Raw genomic sequence first — 16,030 nt, forward strand, 5'->3', positions numbered from 1 at the left:
CAATAGCCAGTAACGAGATTGAAGCAGTGATCAAAAACATCCCAAAAAACAAGAATCCCAGAACTGAAGGATTCTATGGAAGAATTCTACCAAACATTCAAAGAAGAAATAATACCTATTCTCCTCCTGAAGCTGTCTCAAGAAAGAGAAACAGAAGGAAAACTTCCAGACTCATCCTATGAGGCAAACATTACCTTGATCCCAAAATCAAGGCAAAGAACCCATTAAAAAGGAAAAATTCAGACCAATATACCTAAGGAATATGGATGCCAAAACTCTCAACAAGATCCTAGCTAATAGGATCCAGCAGTACATTACAAGGATTACCTACCATGACCAAGAGCGATTTATCCCTGGGATGAAGAGCTGTTCAACACTCACAAATCAATCAGTTTGATAGAACACATTAATAAGAGAAGAGAGAGAAATAATATGGTCCTCTCAATTGATGCAGAAAAAGCATTTGATAAAATACAGCATCCTTGGGACGCCTGGGTGGCTCAGTTGGTTAAGCCGCTGCCTTCAGCTCAGGTCATGATCCCAGCGTCCTGGGATCGAGTCCCACATTGGGCTTCTTGCTCCGCAGGGAGCCTGCTTCTCCCTCTGACTCTGCCTTCCACTCTGTCTGCCTGTGCTCGCTCTCGCTCGCTCTCTCTCTGACAAATAAATAAATAAAATCTTAAAAAAAAAAAATACAGCATCCTTTCCTGATTAAAACTCTTCAGAGAATAGGGATACATTCCTCAATTTCATAAAACCCATCTATGAAAAACCCACAGCGAATATCATTTTCAGTGGGGAAAAGCTGAGAGCCTTTCTCTCAAGATCAGAAACATGAGAAGGATGCCCACTCTCACCACTATTGTTCAACATAGTACTAGAAGTCGTAGCCTCAGCGACCAGACAACAAAAAGAAATAAAAGGTATTCAAATTGGCAAAGAAGAAGTCAAACTCTCTCTCTTCACAAATGACATGATACTTTATGTGTAAAAATTCAATTCATACAATTCATACGGCAATTCAGTAATGTGGCAGGATACAAAATCAATGCACAGAAATGAGTTGCTTTCCCATACGCCAACTGTAGAAAGAGAAATTAAGTAATTAATTCCATTAACAATAGCACCAAAAACCATAAGATACCTTGGAATAAACCTAGCCAAAGAGGTAAAAATCTAAACTTGAGGAACTACAGAACACTCATGAAAGAAACTGAAGAAGACACAAAAAGATGGAAAGACATTCCATGCTCATGGATCAGAAGAATAAACACTGTTAAAATGTCTATGCTGCTCAGAGAAATCTGTACTTTCAATACTATTCCAATCAAGATACTATAGGCATTTTTCAAAGTGCTGGAACAAACAATCCTAAAATTTGTATGGAACCAGAAAAGACCCTGAATCACCAAGGAAATTTTGAAAAAAGAAAAACAAACCTAGGGGCATCACATTACCTGATTTCAAGATATATTATAAATCTGTGATCACCAAGACAGCATGGTACTAGCACAAAAACAGACACACAGACCAAAAGAACACAGTAGAGAGCCCAGATATGGACCCTCAACTCTATGGTCAAATAATCTTTGACAAAGCAGGAAAAAAATATCCAGTGAAAAAAAGACAGTCTCTTCAATAAATGGTGCTGGGAAAATTGGACAGCCGTGTGCAGAAGAATGAAACCCAACCATTCCCTTACACCATACATAAAGATAAACTCTAAATGGATGAAAGACCTCAATGTGAGGCAGGAATCCATCAAAATCCTAGAGGAGAACAGAGGCAGTAACCTCTTCGACATTGGCCACAGCAGCTTCTTTCAAGACACGTCTCCAAAGACAAAGGAAACAAAAGTAAAAATGAACTTTTGGGACTTCATCAAGATAAAAAGCTTCTGCACAGCAAAGGAAACAGTCAATAAAACAAATGGGCAACCCACAGAATGGGAGATGTTTGCAAATGACACTACAGACAGATGGCTGATAATCAAGAACTTCTCAAACTCAACACCCCCAAAACAAATAATCAAGTCAAAAATTGGGCAGAGGACATGAACAAACATTTTTCCAAAGATGACATACAAATGGCTAACAGATACGTGAAAAAAATGATCATCATCATTAGCCATCACAGAAATTCAAATCAAATCCACACTGAGACACCATTTTACACCAGTTAGAATGGAAAAAATTGACAAGGCAAGAGATAACAAAGGTTGCAGAGGTTGTGGAGAAAGAGGAATCCTCTTACACTGTTGGTGGGAATGTAATTTGGTACAGCTACTTTGGAAAACAGCATGGAGGTTCCTCAAAAAATTAAAAAATAGAGCTACCCTATGACCTAGCAATTGCACCATTTACCCCAAAGTTACAGATGTAGTGAAAAGAAGGGCCACATGCTCCCCAATGTTCATAGTAACAATGTCCACAATGAGCAAACTGGAAAGAGCTGAGATGCCCTTCAATAGATGGAAGGATAAAGAAGATGTGCTCCATGTATACAATGGGATATTACTCAGCCATCAGAAAGGATGAATATTCAACTTTTGAATCAGCATGAATGGGGCTGGAGGAGACTATGCTAAGTGAAATAAGTCAATTATCATATGGTTTCACTTATTTGTGGGGTATAAGAAATAGCATGGAGGACATTAGGAGAAGGAAGGGAAAAATGAAGGTGGGGGAGGGGAATGGGAGGGGGAGAAGAACCACGAGAGACTATGCACTCTGAGAAACAAACCGAGGGTTTTAGAGAGGATGGGGGTGAAGTGATGGGTTAGCCAGGTGATGGGTATTAAGGAGGGCACATATTGCATGGAGCCCTGGGTTTTATATGAAAACAATGAATCATGGAACACTACATCAAAAACTACTGATGTACTGTATGATGACTAACATAATATAAAAAAAGGGAAAAAAAAAAAAAACCTCCAAATTTCAGGGACTCCTGTGGTGTGGACCTGCACTGTTCTGCTTGTGGAGGGTCTCACCATGCTTGCTGGCCAATCCCAGGAAAGTGGTCATGTGACCATAAGGCAGTTCAGATTATAGCAGAAAGCCAACACAAAGACCAGCTGCTCTCCTCTGGCTTCCTGGCTCCCATGTCTGGAAATAGCACATCATCTTGGCACCCCCCACTCTTCCTGTCACCCAGAGGATCCTCAGACCACGCTGTCACTCCTGGGATTCCACCCATCTTCACAACCTGCGCACATTTAAGCCAGGTACATTCTAGTTAGTAATAAACTTCCAAAGGTTCAGATTTTATGCTCTGCAGTTTCCAATATTTTGCAAAAGCACCCATAAGCAGGATCCTTCTCCACTGGTGAATCCACAGCTATATCTACCCCAAGAACTTATACACCTCCTATCTTCCAAAAAGTGGTCACATTTCTACTTACAGGCTTGCAGATTTTTTTTCTCTCAGAACTCCAATTAATTTCTTGGGTATTCAGAATGATTTGGTAATTATCTAGGTATGTTTGAGGGATTAGACTATCTGAGGGTCCCCCTACTTCTCTGCCATCTTAACCCCTGCCCCAGAGAAAGAGAATCTTATGAGGCTCCACACCCAATGTGTAATAGAACCAGAGTCAATCTCACAATCCTGAGATCATGACCCAAGCCAAAATCCAGAGTCAGATACTTAACTAACTGAGCCACACAAGTCCCTTAATTTCTAAGTTCTTGACATTACAGAACTAAACTGAAATTTATTAAAGATCCACTTTTAGGGACGCCTGGGTGGCTCAGTTGGTTAAGCCGCTGCCTTCAGCTCAGGTCATGATCCCAGCGTCCTGGGATCGAGTCCCACATCAGGCTCCTTGCTCTGCAGGGAGCCTGCTTCTCCCTCTGACTCTGCCTTCCACTCTGTCTGCCTGTGCTTGCTCTCGCTTGCTCTCTCTCTGACAAATAAATAAATAAAATCTTTAAAAAAAAAAAAAAAGATCCACTTTTACATTTCTTATCAACAAACAAATAAAATTTATGAGCCAAAAACTCAAAACAAAACTAAAACAAGGAAAAGCTTATAAAACTAAATATGGATCCCAGTATCAACTGCTGAACAGAGAATGTGACTTTTTTTTAAATTCTTGGCAGATGGTAAAGTTGTGTAGAAACTAAACACAAATTCTTTAAAGCCTGGAACCCCTGGCCAGAAATTACACGTTTGGATGATGGGAAAACTGCAGAAAGGGATTGTAAATTAACTTACACTGTTCTGGCTTCACCTCACGTCCTTCTCAGAGTTAACCCCAGAATTGATTAGGTATTGGGGCAGACTAATACTGACAGAGGAACACAGTAGTGTAAATTGCCTACCAGAAAAGACTTCCACTGAATTGGCAGTACAGAAAATGAGCTAGCAATGAAAAATGCTATTCATAATAGTAAAAAAAAAAAAAAAAAAAAAAGTAAAAAAAAAACTAAAAAAAAAATCTAAGGATATATTTAACAAAACAAGAAATGTAAACTGTAAAAAAAAATACATTGTTGAGAAAAATTAAAGAAGACCCAAATCAATAAAGCTATATATCATATTCAAGTATCAAAATACTTGACATTGTTTAGATGGCTATTCTCCCATTATTGACCTATGCAATTAAACAATGGAATACTTAGAAAAATCTTAGCAGAAATTTTCATAAAAATTAGAAAGTCAGGGGCGCCTGGGTGGCTCAGTGGGTTAAGCCGCTGCCTTCAGCTCAGGTCATGATCTCAGGGTCCTGGGATCGAGTCCCACATCAGGCTCTCTGCTCAGTGGGGAGCCTGCTTTCTCCTCTCTCTGCCTGCCTCTCTGCCTACTTGTGATCTCTCTCTGTCAAATAAATAAATAAAATCTTTAAAAAAAAAAAGATGGAAAAATTAGAAAGTCAATAATAAAATGCATATGAAAATTCAAAAGACCTAGAATAACCAAAACAATTATTGGAAAAATGAAAAATGTGAGAACTTAACAGCACTTCATTTCAAAACGCAGTATGAAGATACTTTAATAAAAACTGTATGCTTTCCCATAAGGGTATACATACAGATTAATGATATAAAATAGCAATTACAATAAAAAATCCATACATTTCTGGTCAATTGATTTTTACAAAGTTACCAAGACAATTAAGTAGGGGAAAGAATGCTCTTTTCAAAAACTTGCAAGGGATAACTGGAAATCCACATAGCAAAAATAAAAATGAACTTAAACATATATACAAAAATTAACCCACAGTGTATCATAAAACTGAATATAAGAGCTATTAAGCCATGATGCATAAGACCTGTACCCCTGGGGATAAAAATATATGTTTATAAAAAATTAAAAAATTAAAAAAATTGATAAAATATACTTCATCAAAATTAAAACTTTTTCTCAATGAAGGCACTATAAGGAAGAAATATTTGAAAATCATGTATCTGATAAAGAACTCATAGCCAGAAAATATAAACAATTCTTACAACACAGTGAAAGTGTGAAAATCTCTACTTTCATTTTTTTAAATGGACAAAATTTTTGAATAGGATGTTCTTCAAAGAAGATATACAAAGCCATTAAGCATGAAAATATGTTCAACACCATTCAATATCATTAGTTTAGAGGGAAGTGCAGATTAAAACCAATATAAGGCTACACCACATAGCAATTAAAATTATTCAAATTGAACATACTGAGCACACCAAATCTTGGTGTGGATAACCAGGACTGGCCACATAATTTGTGGGAACCCAAGCAAAGTGGAAACATAGGGCCCCCTATTTATAAAGTAGGTAAAATATATTACTATGGCACTAAAATAAAAAGGTTTTGCCTTTCTTTAGCAGCCTCTCTCTCAATGGGTCATGGTATTATTTACAATTTAATGTCTTTCTGAATAAAAATTTTATTATTAATATGAATTATACTGTCCATCCTTATATTGTACAAGGCCAGTTTTTTTTAAGTTTTTAAATTTACATTACTTTTTAAAAAATTTTTTCAATTTATTTATTTTCAGAAAAACAGTATTCATTATTTTTTCACCACACCCAGTGCTCTATGCAATCCGTGCCCTCTATAATACCCACCACCTGGTACCCCAGCCTCCCACCCCCCACCACTTCAAACCCCTCAGATTATTTTTCAGAGTCCATAGTCTCTCATGATTCACCTCCCTTCCAATTTACCCCAACTCCCTTCTCCTCTCTAACACCCCTTGTCCTCCATGATATTTGTTATGCTCCACAAATAAGTGAAACCATATGATAATTGACTCTCTCTGCTTGACTTATTTCACAAGGCCAGTTTTAAATGCAAATATCAAAACATTTAGCTTTATGCAAAGTCACTGAAATTACACATTTCATATGGCTTTTCCCCTTCAGGTTGCTTTCAATCTGGCCAGGGAAGACAGATAGAAGCCAGACTACAGAATGTAGGAAGAGGGAAGAGAATTTCACCAGCAATGGAGGGGACTGGGAGAGTGTTGGACCTATTTTGGCACATATTCCATTTTACTTGAAAAGAATGTCTTCTGTAGTTGTTGGGTACAGAGCTCGGTAATTGCTTAATTACTTCAGTTCATTTAATAGAAGTATAAAAGCTCCTAACCCAAAAACAAAACAAAAATCTTTTTAAAGGAATAGGTACAATAAAGAATAAAGGAATAGGTACAATAAAGAAAATTATCTTACACTGCTTTAGGTGACATTGTGCAAACATCTCCTGAACAATAGCAAGTGTCAGGATCATCATAACTCAATCCCAGATTAAAGCCAAGCAACTGCACGATGCTGGTAGTGTATGACTCCAAGGATAAACCCTCTGGATACTAAATATAAGGAAGAAGAAAAGAGTTAGCTAGGAAGCCCAAACTATACTATAATAAATTTACTATAATAAAAAATTCGTACATAAAACTCATTTTTTAAAATCAATGCATCCAAGAAGCTTATGTAGATGCATGTGGATCATAGACTTATTAAACATGGATGAGTGAACACAATAATTTAATTTCAAAATACTAAATCTTAATGACAATACCAGCTACTTTAACTAATCTAATAGTCTCAAACACCATACTATATTGCTTCTTTGAGTTATTTTAAACAAAATGACTTGAATCTTTTAATAGTCAATTTTATATTCTCTTTGTGGTAGGCAGCCTCTAGCATGGGTCACAAGGAATCTGCCCCCTGGCATTCATGTTCTTGGTATTCCTATTCTGTTCTGTACAGTATGAACTTACTGACTTGCTTCTAATTAACTAAATGTAGCAAAACAGATGGCCATCATTTCTAAGATGGATTATAAAAAACTGGCTTCTCAATTTCCTGTGGGATGTAGTAGAAGAAAAAAACTAAAAGAAAAAATAAAAGACTGACTTCTTGGACTCTATGTCTCACTCAAGCTCTCTAGGTGAAACCAGTTATGACAGCATGAAGCAGGCCTGTAAAGAGACACGCAGGCACAAGTTTGGAAACAGATTTTAGGAGATTTGCCACAGCCAAATGACGAAGTCTAAAAGCAAATTCTCTCCATATTGAACCCTGAGATAACTACAGCCTTACTTGACACCTTAACTTCACCCACTTAGAGTCACTACCCACAGAACTGAATTGTTTTCATATGCTAAGTTTTGGTATAATTGGTTACATAGCAATAGAAAATTAATAACCCTCAGTAGGTATTACTGTTCTCCTTTGGATCATTTCCAATTTCTACACAAACACGTTTATAGAAGCTTCATTCATAATTTCCAAAACTCGCAAGAAACCAGGATATCCTTCAGTAGGTAAACAGATAAATAAACTGTGGCACATTTCAGACAATGGAATATTATTCAGCACTTAAAAAAATGAGCTATCAAAAGAAATGGAGAAAGCTTGAGTGCATATTACTAAGTGAAAAGGGCGAGGCTACATACTGTATGATTCTAAATACAAGAGATTCTAGAAAAAAACAAAATTGTGAAGACAATAAAAATATCCATGGTTGCAGGCAGGAAGGGGAGAAATTAATAGGCAGAACACAGAGCATTTTTAGGGCAGTGAAAATACTTCATAAAATAATACCATGATGATTGATACCTATCATCTTTTGCCTAAACTCATGTATAACACCAAGACTGAACCCTACGGTAAACTATGGATTTTGAGTGATCTTGATGGGTCAATGTAGGTTCATCCTTGTAAAACATATATCCTTCTGGTGAAGGATGTGGATAATGGGGGAGGCTGTTCATGTGTGGGGGCAGGTAGTATATGGGTAATCTGTGTACCTTCGCTTCAGTTTTGTGGTGAACCTAAAAGTGTTCTTAAAAAATAAGTCTTTAAAAAAGTGATAGAGTCCTGATGACCCAGGCTCAGCACTGTAAGCAGGTGGAAAGTAAAGAACAGTTCAGAGAAGGCATCCATGATCCGTGATATGTCCTGCCTCCATGTATATAGTCACTATATATGAGGTACTTTAATTTAGTTATGTACTCTCCTATAAGGATACCTTATACTTCTAATTTCTTTCTTTTACTCTCATAATAAAATGTTTTCTATGCTGTTTGGCACAACTTATGCCCCACTCTGTAAAAGTCTCCTCTTTTATCACTGCTAAAATTTGGTAATATGAATCAAATTGTATTAATTATGCCTTTGATCTTCTATATTGTGATGCTTTGATATCTAGGGTCTTTCCAACGCTAGTCTGTCCCTCCCAGAGTTACCCAATTAAGATCATAAAAAACTTACCACCAAGTGTGCCTTTTATATGCAAACTAATCAACCTAGAGCCCATATGCCATACCATCCCTTTATCAGGCTCACATACTCTAGGCCACTCTCCACTTGCCAAAAATCACATCAGAGACAGGTACCAGAAAACTAGGTGCAGCCTCTGTGCAAGAAAGCTTGCTGAAATTATTAAAACTAGCCAATCTTAAGACAGCTTACTTTGCCTTACCAATCCCTCCCTAAAGAAATAACAGAGGCTCTTGTCCATGTTTCCACCATGTTCCCTATGCTGCCTAAATAACCCTCAGATGGCCCCTCAGATGGCCCCTGCAGATATGCCTTTGTTTCTAGGGAAAGGTATGTTAAACTTCTTCCTGCATGACAATCAATACCATGTCTGTATGTCTTCCGATACCTGATGAAAATAAACTAGGTTAGTTCTACTTTAATTCAGTTAGATTAGTCTAGTTAATTCAAACTAGACTACAACTAAATTAGTTGTAAATGTATACTATAAACTCTAGGACAACTGATTAAGGAGTTTTTTAAAAATATAATTGATATGCTAAGAAAGGAAAGAAAATGGAATACTATGAGATAATACAATTAAAATCACAGAAGGCAAAAAAAAAAAAGAGAGGAGAAGATTTTAAAAAGAACTAAGAAACTATGGACAACGAATAGAAAATAGACAAAATTCAACATCCATTTATGATTAAAATCTCTCAACAAAGTGGGTATAGAGGGAACATACCTTAACATTATAAAGGCCATATTTGACAAACACACAGTTTACATACTCAAAGGTGAAAAACTGAGAGCTTTTCTTCTAAGATCAAAAACAACACATGGGTCCCATTCCTACTACTTTCATTTAACACGGTATTGAAAATAAGCAAATAATGAAAGTAGAGTCCTATTCTCATACCACTTAACAAAAATGAACTCAAAATGAACTAAATACTTAAATGTAATAAGTAAAATCATAAATCTTAGAAAACATAATGAAAAAAAATCTCTTTTGACACTAGTATTGGTAATGATTTTATGGATATGACACCAAAACAAAAAACAACTAAAGCTTCATTAAAATAAAAGGTTTTGTACAGGGGCCCTGGGTGGCTTAGCTGGTTGGGCAACTGCCTTCAGCTCAGGTCATGATTCTGGATCATGATGCAGATAAAGTCCTGCATCGGGCTCCCTGCTCAGCAGAAAGTCTGCTTCTCCCTCTGGCCCTCCCCTTCTCATGCTCACTTGCTCTCTCTTCTCTCTCTGTCTAAATAAATAAAATCTTTAAAAAAAAAAAAAAAAAGGTTTTGTACAGCAAAAGAACCAATCAACAAAATGAAAAGGCAAGCTAGAGATTAGGAAAAAAATATTTTAAACTATAGTTCTGATAAGGGGTTAATATACCAAATATATTAGAAACTCATATAATTCACTACCAAACACCAACTAATAATTCTTAATATATTAGGAATTCACAACTGATTAAGAAATGGTCAAAGGGGAGGGCCTGGGTAGCTCGGTTGGTTGGGCATCCAACTCTTGATTTCAGCTCAGGTCATGATCTCAGGGTTGTGAGATCAATCCCCATCTTGGCTCTGTGCTCATCATGGAGTCTGCTTGGCCCTCTCCCTCTGCTTCTCCTTCTCCCCAGCCCTCTCTCTCTCAAATAAATGAAACCTTTAAAAAAAGAGAAAGAGAAATGTTCAAAGGACCTGAATAGAGATGCCTCCAAAGAGGATATCCAAATGGACAACAGATATATGGGAGATACATGCTCAACCTCACTAATCATTGCACAAGAGATATCACCTCACACCTATTAGAATGACTATTATCAAAGAGACAAGCGATAATACATGCTGGTGGACAAAATGGAACCCTTGTACACTGCTGATAAGAATGTAAATTGGTACCACCACTATGGAAAACATTATGGAGATTCCTGAAAAAATAAAAAATAGAGCTATCATATGAATCATCAATTCCACTTCTGGGTATATATATCTGGAAAAAAATAAAGCCTCTCTCAAGGCTATATTTGTACCCCATGTTCATTGCAGCCCTATTCACAATTGCCAAGATATATGATACAGTAAAAACCTAAGTGTCCACTGACAAATGAATGGATAAAGAATTGTGATATTCAGTCACAAAAAAGAAGGAAATCCTGCCATTTATGACAACATGGGTGAATCTTTTTTTTTTTTTTTTTTTTTTTTTTTTTTTTAACATGGGTGAATCTTGAGGGCATTACACAAGTCAAATTAGTCTGGCAGAGAAGGACAAGTACTATATGATCTCACTTATATGTGGAGTCTAGCACAACCAAACTCCAAGAAACAGAGAACAGATTGTTGGTTGCTAGGGGTGGGAATGAGTGAAAATGGTTACAGAGTACAATCTGTTAGTTTCTGAGGATACAATGTACAGCATAATGACTGTAGTTAACAATATTGTATTGTCTATTTGAAAGTTGCTGAGAGAGTAGAACTTAAAGGTTCTTATCACACACACATACACACACATACACACACACACACACAAATGGCACCTGTGTGAGATGATGGACGTGTTCACTAACTTAACAGTGAAAATATTTCACAACATACACATATATCAATCATTATGCCGTACTTTTAAAAATGTTATATGTCGATTATATCTCATTAAATCTGGAAAAAATAATAGATCTCATATATAAACTCATCAAGGTTATATATACAAAAATATACAAAAATAGACCACATATGTATACATTGGCAGTGAAAAACTGGAGGATGAATTTTAACAATCAATACCAGTCACAACAACATCAAGATATGTAAAATAGCTATGAATAAATTTAACAGGAGATGTGAAAGCTCTACAAAGAACTTTTTAAAGACATCAGTAAATGGAGAAATAAACCATGTTAGTAGACACTGGAAGATCCAATGTTGTTATAACAGTTTTCCCCTAATTCATTCATAAATTAAAATTAAAAATCAAAATTTAAGTAGACCTCTGTGTCTGTATGCTTATATGTCTGTGTATAAACAGAAAAGCTGATTTTAAAATCTATACGAGAATGCAAAGTTATATACAGACAATATAGTATTCACAAAGAACAAAGCTGGAGGACTTCATCTATCTTGACTTCAAGATATTTAATATTACTAAAGCCACCATATTCAAGGAAGTAATTCTTTTTTTTTTCAATTCTTCACTTAAAAAAAGCACTTAGAATATTATTTTTTACTCTTTTTTTAATTTATTTTCAACATAACAGTATTCATTGTTTTTGTACCACACCCAGTGCTCCATGCAATCCATGCCCTCTATAATACCCACCTGGTACCCCGACCTTCCACCCCCCATGCCTTCAAAACCCTCAGATTGTTTTTCAGAGTCCATAGTCTCTCATGGTTATGATTGGTAGCTATCTTTCTGAAATCTAATCTTCAAACTGTTGCTGGTATAAACAAAAATAATTTATTTTTACATTTGTATTTTAATTTTATACTGATATTTTTACAGTATTCTTGCTTAGCTCATATATTTATCTTTTATAATTATATATTTCTATTATAAAAATTCAGGCTTAAGGATGTCACCAGGAAAACACACATACTAACCACTTATATTCAATAATTCTTACAATCTGCTTTATATTTTTATACACAAACACATACACACACATGGCATGATCAAAAACTTAGTCCTCAACAATGAATCATTATTTTCAAGAATTAACAGTGATGAAGACCTGGACAATTTCTGATGGCCTTTCCTCAACTTTGGCTGAGGGAAAACCAAAAGCAGGGACTGATAATAAAAACAAATCCCTATGAAATGTCTGATGTTCTCTAGCCATGGTAACAATCCCCAGAACTGGTTTTGGATTTATCTAATCAATCAATTTGTAGTTTATAGGAATAATAACAAGCACATACTAGAACTGATTTTAAATATTGAATCTGTCAATAACAATTTGCTTCATTGTACATGCTACTAAAACACAACCAATTATATTCCTGGCTCAGAATAAAAGTGCAGACATTTTTTTCTGCGAGCACCCTCAATTAGTTCCTTTCCCTACTATTTATACAAATTGCTGCAAAAGGAATATAAATCTGTAGTAGACACTCATTCTCAGTTTTTCTGGCAAAACTGAGAATTATGAATATTTGGCAAATCTGGCAAACAGTATCTGGCATATCTGGCAAAACATATCTGGCAAAACAGTAATTATGAATATTTAATGGCTGTTTCTTCCTCCAATGGTCTGCTCATCACAAACATATAATACAGTATTGAATGCAATAATAAAATAATTATCTTAAAATAGAAAAAATAATAGACACATAATTTAAAAGCACATGAATTTATACCAATTATTAATGTTGGGAGAAAAGCTGATATGTCTAATAATTAACATTAAAATTACACTGATTATGTAATATACATGGATGCAAGCATGTCACTGTTTAAAACACTTAATTTTTACTTGGGTCAAATAAGGTTTTTTAAAGCAATATGGCATTATAATCAATTCAATTTATAATTTTTTTTCTTTTTTAAGATTTATTTATTTATTTTAGAGAGAGAGAGAGAGGAAGAGAGGGGCAGAGGGAAATGGAGAGAGAATCCCAAGGAGACTCCCCTCAGAGCCTGGAGCCCAACATGGGGCTTCATTTCACAACTCTGAGATCATGACCTGTGCCAAAATCAAGAGTTAGACCTTAATGGACTGAGTCATCCAGGAGCCCCTAAATGTTCTATTTTTAAAAGCAATTTCATACAGTTTAGTATTTATGCTCCAAATTAGTAATATAAAAAACTATTAAAGGGTAAGTAGAATAAGTAATATATTTACTCATGCTCTACAATATTTAGGAAATTTTGAAACATTAAAATAATGAGGAACTAGAAAATAATTACATACCAGAGCAACTCCTACTGCAAAATTTTTATTACATATTTTTCCAGGAAATGTGGCTCCTAAAAAACTAGGATGTTTCTTGAAGCTAAAAAATAATAATTTTCCTCAGAACTGCATATGAGTGATATAATTAATAACAATCATTTTCATAGCAACAAACATTATTAAACAATTAATGTGTCCTAAGCCTTATGCTACTCTGAATTAAACTAAATACATTTTTCTCAAACTATCAATGTTAAAAGTATTTCAATATTTTGTAAATTTTAAATTTAATAAACATTTGGAAGTATAGTAAGAATAAAGTCTAATAATTTATGCAAAAGTCTATTGGACTAATGCTTATCATTTTTATTCTGGTTCTCTATCCATTTACAGCCCTAAAAATTAAATTTTCTGTGATTTCCTTATTCATTTATTCATTAAAGATGAATAGATTTTTCTGTGCATTAGATTCTACAGCATGAAACAATTCCATATATTCATATTATTAAAAAATCAGATGAGAGACAAGAATGTAGAGATAGCAAGTAGTATAACTTTATAAGCAAAGGAAATCAAAGAAATTATATCACACAAAATTAATCTCCCTTAGTTTTTTCAGTACTTTTATGCAGTTTTACTGATATCAGGTAATTTTATGTCAGTTGACAAAAGTTTTTAACTATCGACCAACATTAGCTCTTTGAAGACAAGGACTTTTGACTTATGTGTTTTTCCCATCCTGTGGTGTCTATCAAATTTATAGAACATTAGTATTTATTCATTAAATGTTTATTTTTCATAACTAACATATGAAATCATTCTGTGTTATTCCTTTAATGCTACACAAATATGGAATACTGTACTCACGCAAATAAGTATGCAACCTGATGAGGTCGGAAGATATGTTTGTATTTCCATTCTAAAAATCTAGATAATATATTGTTAGGATTCCCTGTAGTAGAAATTTTGTTTTTATTTGACCATATTTCTATGGAAGATATTACAACAGTCAGTTTTAACTGGGAAAACATCTAAAAAAAATAATAAATTTTAAATAAATTTGAACACTCTATTAAATGTCCATAAAAATGCATATATTTAATTCAGTATTTGATTATGAGAATTTAACAGCACAGCAAAATGCTATACACATCAATTCATATTACCTATACTTTTACAAAATATATAAACAAAATTGCTTTTAAAAACTTACGGTGTTAACAAAACCAATTATCTGGATAACCTTCCGTGTTACAGCCTTTACATCAGAGCCCATGTAATCAAACTGAAAAAGAATAATTATTTTTAGAAACTAGTGGTTGCCATCAAGAATATACTACATACCCTTACATGTACAATGTGGTATATTCTAAAATAGCCATAGGGCTACATTCCAGTTGAAAGTTAGGAAATCAATAATGATGTATAAATAATGACATAAAAATTAATAAACTCAATTTGTAACTTAATGTATATAAGAAGTAAATAAAAATATTTAATAACATGATTTTAATGTTTAATGCACTCAATTTGTGGCATTACTTATTGTTTATGAAAACTTAGTTTTGGTACTATCCTCTGTGGTAGGCATTCTCCCTACTTAGCAATATCTAGGTCTATTCTAGTTCAGGAGCCCTTCCTTTCTAAATATAGGCATGGCCAGTTTATTCACTTTGGACAATGAAATAAGACAGAGATAAATGTCACTTCTGAGAAGAAGTGTTTCTCTGCTGTCGCTCATGCCTGTCTGGTCTGCTTTTCTCTAGGCTTAGAATTTGGGGGAGAAAACCTATCAATATAGAAATACCAAAAATCCTAAGCATTTGGAATGCTGAGCCAACACATGGAAGACAGCCGCCTAGAGAGTCACCCAGATCCATGGCCAACATCACATGAATAAAAAATAAACAGTATTTAGGCATTAAGATTTTGTTTTTTTTTTCTTTTGGATGTCTGAATATTATTCCATGGTATTCATATACCACATCTTCTTTCAGATGTCCATTTATCAGTTGATAGACATTTGGGCTTGTTCCACAGTTTGGCTATTGTTGATAATGCTGCTGTAAATATTGGGGTGCAGGTTCCCCTTCAAATCTGTATTTTAAAGCTAGAGTGTATTTATGCTAAATCAGTCAGAGAAGGATGTTATCTTAGTCATATGTGGAATTTAAGAAAGAAAACAGATGAACATATGGGAAGGGGAAAAGAAAAAAATTAAAGAGGGAAACAATTGATAACTGACTCTTAATGATAGAGAACAAGGGGTGCCTTGGTGGTTCAGTTGGTTAAATGTCTGCCTTTAGCTCAGGGTTCTGGGATTGATCCCGCAGCAGGCTCCCTGCTCAGCCTACTTCTCCTTCTCCCTTTGCCCAGCCCCTCTGCCCCCTGCTAAAAAAAAAAAAAAAGAAGAAACAAA

General features: G+C 34.9%; 1 protein-coding gene across 6 annotated transcripts in view; it reads right to left on the bottom strand.

The window, feature by feature from the left end:
* LOC309855249 (disintegrin and metalloproteinase domain-containing protein 5-like) overlaps nucleotides 1-16,030 on the bottom strand; it is a 154,500-nt gene that overhangs the window by 85,350 nt on the left and 53,120 nt on the right. For all 6 annotated transcript variants that reach the window (XM_082715364.1, XM_082715361.1, XM_082715360.1 and 3 more), the window contains 4 exons: nucleotides 14,825-14,896; nucleotides 14,479-14,642; nucleotides 13,630-13,711; nucleotides 6,666-6,802 (listed from right to left, as the gene is read on the bottom strand). In XM_082715364.1, coding sequence (XP_082571490.1) covers nucleotides 6,666-6,802; nucleotides 13,630-13,711; nucleotides 14,479-14,642; nucleotides 14,825-14,896 — 455 coding nt within the window. The remainder of the gene's footprint in view (nucleotides 1-6,665; nucleotides 6,803-13,629; nucleotides 13,712-14,478; nucleotides 14,643-14,824; nucleotides 14,897-16,030) is intronic.

Source organism: Mustela nivalis (assembly GCF_964662115.1).
Source record: "Mustela nivalis genome assembly, chromosome: 20".
Classification (NCBI taxonomy): domain Eukaryota; kingdom Metazoa; phylum Chordata; class Mammalia; order Carnivora; family Mustelidae; genus Mustela; species Mustela nivalis.